The 8,872-nt window shown below is 40.2% G+C and overlaps 1 protein-coding gene across 1 annotated transcript; it reads left to right on the top strand.

Annotated features, from left to right (window-relative positions):
• Window positions 1–579: 579 nt before the first annotated feature.
• On the top strand, window positions 580–5,594 carry sbk3 (SH3 domain binding kinase family, member 3). Its single transcript, XM_068736360.1, has 4 exons — window positions 580–1,019; window positions 3,154–3,301; window positions 3,807–4,009; window positions 4,616–5,594. The coding sequence occupies exons 1-4, from the start codon at window positions 1,014–1,016 to the stop codon at window positions 5,399–5,401; spliced, it is 1,143 nt and encodes a 380-aa protein (XP_068592461.1). The 5' UTR covers window positions 580–1,013; the 3' UTR covers window positions 5,402–5,594.
• Window positions 5,595–8,872: the final 3,278 nt, after the last annotated feature.

Raw genomic sequence — 8,872 nt, 5'->3', positions numbered from 1 at the left:
TTAAGTGTGTGATAGTAGGCAATAGTATGCGCTTGGAAAGAGATAAAAGCAAGATGGGTATTATGACAAGAGAGTTGAAGATGAGGGGAAATTGTTGCCTGATGATGGAAAACAAAATATCACATAAAAACCTTGAAGATGTTCTTCATGTAGACTCAAAAGAATAGAGGATGTCATTGAGAAATTAAATAAACATCGTCCTACAGAGTTAGACTATAGTACAGGACGAAAGAAAAGTGATATTGGACAATAAAATGGCATGCTTAACTGTACCCAGTAATCCCAGTAACATTTAGGGATCACGGATACAGCCTTTTGGCCTATTCCGATCGTTCCAGCATACCTGTTGATTAAATGAGAAATCCTACACTGTGTGGGGAATTCCTGACTCAGACTGGCTGAGAGGGTGAGAAAGAGTGAGATACATGGAAAGAGGAGGAGGAGGAGGGTGGATTTGGATTTGCAGAAAGTGAGTGACAGCTGAGGAGAGGGGAGGAAGAAGAGCGACGGGTTAATGTGGTCAGGCTGACTGACAGATTGGAAATGGTGGTATATTAACACTGCTGTGTAGTTGGAGGAAGGCGGGGGTAGGGGGGCACATGGCAGAGAGGGAGAGGTTTGAAATGCCTTGTAGCTGGTTCACGCGTATTTGCCAGCATAACAGGAGAGTGGTCGAGATAGAGAGAGCTGGCACAAGAGAAGGAAAAGAGAGGGAGGGAGTCCAGTGTGTGTGTCTCCTGGGGAGAAACGCAGTCAATATACAGGTCAGCTGCAAACATCTATGAGCCTCCTCTATAAAGCTGCTGTGCTTCTGAAAGGACCCACGGAGCAAAGGGGAAAATATCAGCTTCAATTCCAGTTTAATTATCAGCCTAGCAGAGGGCACACAGTTGAGCTCCAGCACAGAACAGTATTAGCTAGTTGCAGTGGCAGGAGCTTGCCAGGAGTTTTCGTCTTTAGATGCTGAAAAGAGTTGAGAGAAAGTGAGCAGAGATCAACCAACTGAACAGAAAATGACGGTAAGTATTCCACTTTATTCCTGTGAGGGTGAATCCAGCTGCAAAATGTTTCATGCACACCTATATGACAAGTTCATAAAATCTTCAGTGTGCCTCAAAAAATCAAACAAATACAATGGCAACTAAAACATGCAATTATTTCCTGTGTGCAAACCGTTTTGTGTATCATATTACAAGTGTGTATTTTTGCAGCTATATGATGAGTTGACATGCAGCAATGGCACAGAAGCGTTGAAGCCTTTTTTTATTGCAAAATGACTGTGAGGCGGCAAAGGTTTGCTATACAATGTCGTTGAGAGGATTTTCAGCTTGTAATGTTGAGCGCTTGTATTGGACTTCAAATTTGTTAATGGCTTTAGCTCATGCAGAGCCCCTTTTAAAATCTCAGATCACTTGTCGCTTGATACCAAGGGCCATTAACTAATAGGGTTGGATAAATAATCACCTCAGTTCACAAGGACACAGAAAATATCAGGATGCACCTGCTGCAGCAAATGTTTTGGATGCATCTGACAGTTAATATATCAGAGCCTCCAAACATAATAAACTATATTAATTTTAAATGTGTCATGAGAGGAATGAAGAGCTGATGAAGAATGTAATAATGTGATAACCCTGACAAGTGTTAACAACTCTGCAAACGAAACCCAACTGAGATTTGAATTTAGGAATTTAACTGTGCTTTGAGTTTAAAACTGTGAAGATAAATGGACATAAACATGGCTATATTTTATATATGTTATATCTTATCACTATAATTTAACTTCTGCACTAATTAATGTCTATAGTGCCAGAGTTTTTCTTTTTATACACAGTATATATTTAAATGAGCATTGTTGGAGGGAGCCTGAGATCTAAGATTTCCATTGCCAACAACTGCTTCTCTGTTATTGTTGTTTATATGACAATAAAGAATGAGATAATGATATCATTCTATTTTTCCATGTTAGCAGTTAAATTAAAGTGCATTGAAGTTTATGCGTTACTTTTACCATAAGGCTACCTATAGAGAAGTCATGTTTGGAAATTTGACTCTCTTTGCATTTGAAAATTGTCTCAAATGCACTGTTTTCTCTTAATGTCTCATTGGTGCACAGATACAGCTACATCACTCTGTACACCATTGATCCTGAAGCAACCCATCATTGGCTCTGTGCCAAGCAGCACTCTCAGACTGGCTGAAACCTGCAGTCTTATTTATGGCTGCACATCGGATCCATTTGTTTGTGGAACAGTAACTCATAAATGAGATCCAGTTTTGAAGCGGCTGTCATATACATATATACATATATATATATATATATATATATATATATATATATATATATATATAAAATACCTCATATAAAACCTAAAGAGTCATATGGCACCATTTGATCTCTCATTGCCATCAGAGATGTGTTGGTGATTGGAAAATTGGAATGCTCATAATCATCTTAATCCAAATCACAAAAACTCATTGATATTACTGCAATAATCACCAGAAATGTTACAGTTGTTTGCAGAAACAGAGAAACAGGCGTAATTTAATCAAAATTAATATCGGTTGACCACGACGCTCAGTTACACAACATGTGGAAGGTCAAAAGTAAAAATATGTTATCGTTTTATCTTTTGTGTTAAGCTGTGTGCGGTAACTGTTCACAGCCTTCCTAATTTGCTCGAGTATGTGGTGGGGGATCTACTTCAAAGAAAGTCATCGTGAATGTGAATGATGGTGGAAACTGAGTGACAGCGCCACATGTTCTGATCGCCCTGATAAGACATCAGGTTGATGACGTCTGAAGTTTATCCCCTTCATAGGACAATGGAGATCATGTCAGATCTGAAGAAAGTTCCACTAATCTCTGCTGGGATGGCATGTGGATGGTTATTTAACTAAAAAACTTAAAGAAAACAACAAACCTCACAAGAATACTATTAGTGACATATTATTATTGTAACCAATGACATATTTGAGATTTACAGTTGTAGAAGGTTCAGGTGACAGATTCACACTTCATTCTGTCAAGCAGTGGATCACCTTTCTCTTTGACGCCACTGAACCAATCATCAGTATCATGAATATGGATTTGTGTGTGTGTGTGTGTGTGTGTGTGTGTGTGTGTGTGTGTGTGTGTGTGTGTGTGTCCAGGCTGCAGCAGCTAAGGAACTTGACGAGCGATGTTTCCTGTCGGCGCAATCCATTTCCAATCTGAAGGTATCCGATCACTTCCAGGTGGTAAAGCTCCTGGGAGAGGGATCCTATGGAAAGGTCATGTTAGCTGTACACAGAAAGAGAGGTTAGTGCAAGATTCAAGTTCAAAGGTCATGACCATCTCATTTCAGTCAGTCTACAAGAGTGTAAGAAATTGCCATTGAAATTTCCCAATCGTAATATATTAAATTAAGAGTTTTATTTATTTATTATGCCTTTAAACTTCTACTGCCAAATCTGAAATGGGTGAAATGGTAAATCTCCAATGCAGCACATTATCTTCAGGTTTTTTTAAATGACACGTCATGTGGGGTAAGCGGCGCAGTAACGTGAAGAGAGATCTGTCTTTTGATAGTGTTCACTTAACCTTTTGCACTTCTGTTGCTGTAATGAAGCGCTTTGGGACGTTCTCTGAGATTAAGTTGCTGCACCTGGGGCTTAGCTGTGCAACAGAGTCTCCCCAAAGGGGAAGTTATATTTGTTCACGGTGTCATTGATAGAAAACACTCACATACCATCGCTGATGACAGCTTTTTGACCAAAGCTGATTAGATGTTGTAACACATGTTGTCTTGCTTTACCCCCTTCAGGAACCCCTATGGCTCTGAAGTTCTTCCCTCGTCAGTCCACCTCGCTCACCTCTTTCCTGCGTGAATACAATCTCTCACTTTCCTACTGCACCCATCCTTCTCTGACACGGGCGCTTGGCATCTTCTTTTCCACGCCATCCTACTATGTCTTTGCCCAGCAAGCTGGTCTATACGGTGACCTCTACAGTGTGATAGTGTCAGAGGTCAGTTTGGCTGATTTGTGGCATGAAATGTGCTGTTAATGCCCTGCATGGTGTTTCCAAACACTTTTTCTTAATGAAGAACAGAGGGTGTTTCCTCTAGTTTCCAGCAAAACAAAAGCTTAAATGTTGGGTTGCAACCACTACATCTATAGCCTACTCATTCACATCCATCCATTAGATAGTAGCTTGTCAAAAGGCTTACACTTAATGTCTGCAGTGTGGCTTTCTCGTAGAGATTTTATGGAAAATGTGGTTGCTGACCTTGCCCTTTTGAGCTCTCATTTATGTCAGCAAAAACTTGAGACATGCTTGATAAAGGCTTCCAGCTCGCCCTCCTCTGTGTTTGTGTCACTGCCAGTAACATAATAGAGTACTGATAAGAATAAGGGCATCCTGCTCTCATGGAAGTGAACTAAGCAAAGCGAGGATTTCCAAGAGCGTCACCAACTATTTTGGTGACGCAGATTTTGTTCGTCTTTGCGCCAACGATGTTCTGATCGCACCTCACCATCAAATCATGAAATATGTAAAGCTGCAATAAGTGATAGAGAGTGTGTTTTTTGATGTTGAGAATGCAACTGATCCAGACTGTCTTTTCTCTTTTAGGTCGGGGTGGATGAAGAGTGTGTCCAGAGGGTGATGTCCCAGCTGAGCGGTGCCGTTACACATCTCCACTCCCTGGGCTTCGTCCACCGCGACATCAAACCTGAGAACATCTTCCTGTGTGACAGTTCCTGTCGCTGGGTCAAACTGGGTGACTTTGGCCTCGCCCGGGCCATTGGCTGCACTGTTCGCGCCGTCTGGTATGAGTCTCCCTTCTGCACTCCTGAGGTTGAACCTGGTAAAAAGGCTCAGAAGGAGAGGGAGTGGGATGGGACTGAGGAGGAGATGGAGGAGATGGAGGACATTTGGATAACGGTGGAGCCATGCATTGACAGCTGGGCCCTTGGTGTACTTGTCTATTGCCTCTTAACCAGCTGCTTCCCATGGGAGGAGAGCACCCACGACGACCGTGGCTATCGTAGATTCAAGGAGTGGTTTGACCGTGAGACTGAAAAGGAGGAGAAGATGAAGGATGGTGAGTGGAGGGGTGAGGAGGAAAAAGACAGTTATACAATCATGGAGGAGAACCAAAGGGACAACCCTCCTCCCTCACAGTTTGAGGGCCTCAGCCCACTAGTGATGACTCTTTTAAAGGAGTTACTCCACCCTGAATCCAAACACAGAGGGAGCCCCGAGGAGATCCTGAGCTACCTGGGAGGGCCGTGGCTGATGGAGACAGAGATCGAGGAGAAGAGGAAGGCAGACGAGGCAGAGAAGGAGGCCAGAAAAATAAGAGAGGAGGGGGGTGTACAAGAAGAGCTAGTGAGGGAGGGAAGAGGGGAGAGATAAGCTTTGTATTTATAAAATAGTTGTATGTTTTTAATGAATGTAACATGTTTGAAAAACATTGCAGCAATGTATTTTTGTGTATGGTTAAAGATTTTAATTTAGTACAAACGTAGATTCTATAAGGTGCTATATTTTCATATATTTTTTTTATAAATATCCTTATTAAAGTTACTACTTTCATTGTAATTGTGTATTCTACTGTGTGTATATATATATATATATATATATATATATATATATATATATATATATATATATGTGAATATGTGTGTTTATAATGAAAAGAGTCTATAGAAAATACAAGAAAAGTTTGAAACTAAAAGCTATATTATGGTGCCTTTAAACATATGTATCGCAATTTTTGTAAAATAAACTCCTTGTATTAACTTCTCATGACAAGCAGTTCATGAGTTACACATACAGTGTCGTATCAAGTAAATGTTATAGATCGCGCACAATAACAGATATGTCTCTAATTACACAATTAAGATAATTAGCATTTTAGAATAATACTTCATGGTTCTTAAACAATTGTAAGTTTGGAGTTGAACCTCTGAACACCAAAACACCGCAGTGTGAGCACAACCCCCCACTGCTACTCTACTGCTTCTATTGTCACTTCAAGCCCCCAACAACCTGACCTCGCTGATCTTTTTGACTGAAATATAAATGTTTGTGATGCAGCACAGGAAGGGATCAGAAGACAAAAAAGGGTTTATAAAATATGTATTATGAATTAAAAATAAATGTAATGATAAACGTAATAATGTAGCAATACAAAATATAATAAAAATTTGATATGATTAATGCAAGTGAGCAGATAAGATAAGATATAAGATTAAGCTTTATGTTACATGGTTGAGAGTAGGCTCTTTCCCCTGTAAATAATTATGTAATGTTTTAATAATAATAATACTTTAGTAATACAACAATGTAAGCTATAAACCAGGCAACACAATTTTGAAACGTAACACATCTTGTAAATAATAAAATCTTTTTTTTTTTTTAAATAATCATTGATAACTTATGAAACCTTTACAAGAGACTCTATAAAGTGTACGTATGGAAAGAAGTGACATCTCTGACGTGGTGAAGCAACAGGTGCTGCAGACGAAGCACATCTAAAATTGGACTGAACAATACAACCTGTTAGTGATACCAGCATGATCTTCTTCCAAGTTTAAGTGATGCAAATCCTGAGCACAGTACTACCTGCAACGAGAAGACCTGATATCAGAATCAGAGCTCAGAAACAAGTTTATTGCAAAGTAGGTTTTCACATACAAGGAATTTGTCTTGCTGTTTAGTGCAAAACAATGTAGAAAAAATAAAAGATAAATAGTAAAAAGTACTGCAAACAGTCAAGAAGAAATGTATACAGAAAATATATGTTTAAACAATGTATTAAAAATATTTTTTCCACACTGAAACTAAAACACCTTTATTATAGCATATTATACTGTACTGAACTCACGTGAAATCTGCACGCATGACAGGTTGATCTCCGTGGGGACATTTGTCCTACATCTGTCAAACAGGAAAATTACCCGTTGGAAAATTACCCGTTGAAAAATCACCCGCATTCCTGATGCAGAATGCATTGGTATTCCTTATAGCCACTTTGCACACTTCTGCCACCACTGAATTATGCTTTTGATGTTAACAACTGTCTACCACTGTATATTCAAAGAACTTTGGAGCAGGAAAATATAACTTTAAAATGACCTTTATTTCACAATAGAGGGAGATGTATTTACTACAACTGCAATAAGTAACACTAAAATGCATCATAGAAAATGTATATGAAATTGCAATGTGCCCAATGTCTCAGTTTCAAGTTGGAGTGTATCGCGGTGGGTAGCAAGCTGCTAATGTGCAGTGTGGTTGTGTGTGTATGTCAGTAGGGCATGTGCTAACCCCTGCTAAGGGCCACTCCAGATGGACTTAAAAATAGATCCCAGACCCATCTATTTACACACCATGCACATCATCACCTCCCTCTGACTATCCGCACTTTACAGACCTCCAAATGCAAAAGTCCGGCTGCCATTGGCGCCTGCGGGCCTGTAACAGCACAATCTGAAGGAACACCGTGACCTGTTAACTCCCTCGTCTCTACTCTCTTTTCATCCCTGGCCCTCTTGCTGATTACTTTTCCTCCTGTGTTTCTCCTCTCATACCACTTGGGCCTTGTCTTTCGCTTTCATCTTCGCCTCTGGAGTCACATACTTTGTCCAACTGTGACAGCTGTCTCACTTTCTTTCGGTCCCTTCCTGGAACTTTCTCTTCTCCGATAACAAGCAAGTACAGCTTCTTTAGCCGTGTCCCAAAGTAAAGTATGCTTACATTAAAACGCTATCTTCTTTAGCAACCGCTGTTTGGGATGCGCTGTTTACGAGGAAACAGAGGACACAAGGCTCATGTGACACTCTGGTGGGATCAATGGAGGACCACAGCCTGACAAATGGAAACACATGGTGTGGACCACAGAGACAATAGAGTGCCAACGAAAAGATGCTGATCGAGGTGCAAATCTGTTAGAGGTCCATGAGGACGGATCACAGAGATGACGAAAACAGGAGAAATAAGGACAGCTATACACGCAGGTCCTCACTAAAACCCAACCACAATGTCAGAGAGATGCAGCTCATTTTATTTTAAGTCATGTTTGTACTTCCAAGTCACGACGGACCTTTAGACATTTGTGAAGATGAAAAACAAACTCACAAATGTGGAAACCCGAGATCATCAGATTTAGATATGTAATGTCAGCAAAATTCAGATTTCATACTGCCAGTATCGAATGAAGCTCACTTTGGCACAAAGTTTACACTTCGTGAAGGCACGGTGTCACATTCACTGCCTATAAATGATCTTCAAAATGTTTATTCCATATTTGATATAAAGTGAGTTCCATTGCTTGTGTTTTGAGGTCTTTAACAAAAATGTTTTTCTCTTAAGCAACACAAATCACCACATGGTGGCATGGATGAAGGATGTGGAGACAAGCAGCTGGAAAATGCTGTTAGGTGTAACAGATATTTAAACAGATATCTGATAAAATATGTCAGATGTCGTGAGGGTTATAGCTGCAAAAGCAGACACTGATATAAGAGCCAGATTAATGGGCAGTGTGTAGCAAATAAAGAGTTCATATTGCCGAATGTCTGATGAAATGAAATGTATCCCCGCAGTGAAGCAAAACACTTGGGTCATCACGGCCTAATTTTCCCCCTACACCTCCAACTTTCTGTCACCTGGCTCCTTAAGGTTCAACTACTTTAAATGCTTAAACAGGATCGAGAGTGATGATACTGATTCACCAGAAGAGCCTCAAATCATCACATTAGCAGAGTGAGAAGCACTGCTGAGCATCACTGGATCTAGTTTGAACGTCATGAATGAGCATTTACAGAGAATCACAAAGTGTTAATGGGAGAGTTCACTTGCTGCAGTGTGTGTGTGTGTGTG

Source organism: Cebidichthys violaceus, unplaced genomic scaffold (assembly GCF_023349555.1).
Source record: "Cebidichthys violaceus isolate CVI_PGR_0920_01 unplaced genomic scaffold, fCebVio1.0.p SCAF_7, whole genome shotgun sequence".
NCBI lineage: Eukaryota > Metazoa > Chordata > Actinopteri > Perciformes > Stichaeidae > Cebidichthys > Cebidichthys violaceus.
Note: the sequence above shows the minus strand (reverse complement) of the source record. Positions and strands in the feature narration are given on the sequence as shown.

What these genes read in the sequence shown, in the direction of transcription:
- sbk3 (XM_068736360.1), top strand. An exon ending in AGCTGTACACAGAAAGAGAG is followed by an intron (nt 3,302 to 3,806) that starts GTTAGTGCAAGA and finishes TACCCCCTTCAG; the next exon opens with GAACCCCTATGGCTCTGAAG. An exon ending in ACAGTGTGATAGTGTCAGAG is followed by an intron (nt 4,010 to 4,615) that starts GTCAGTTTGGCT and finishes TTTCTCTTTTAG; the next exon opens with GTCGGGGTGGATGAAGAGTG.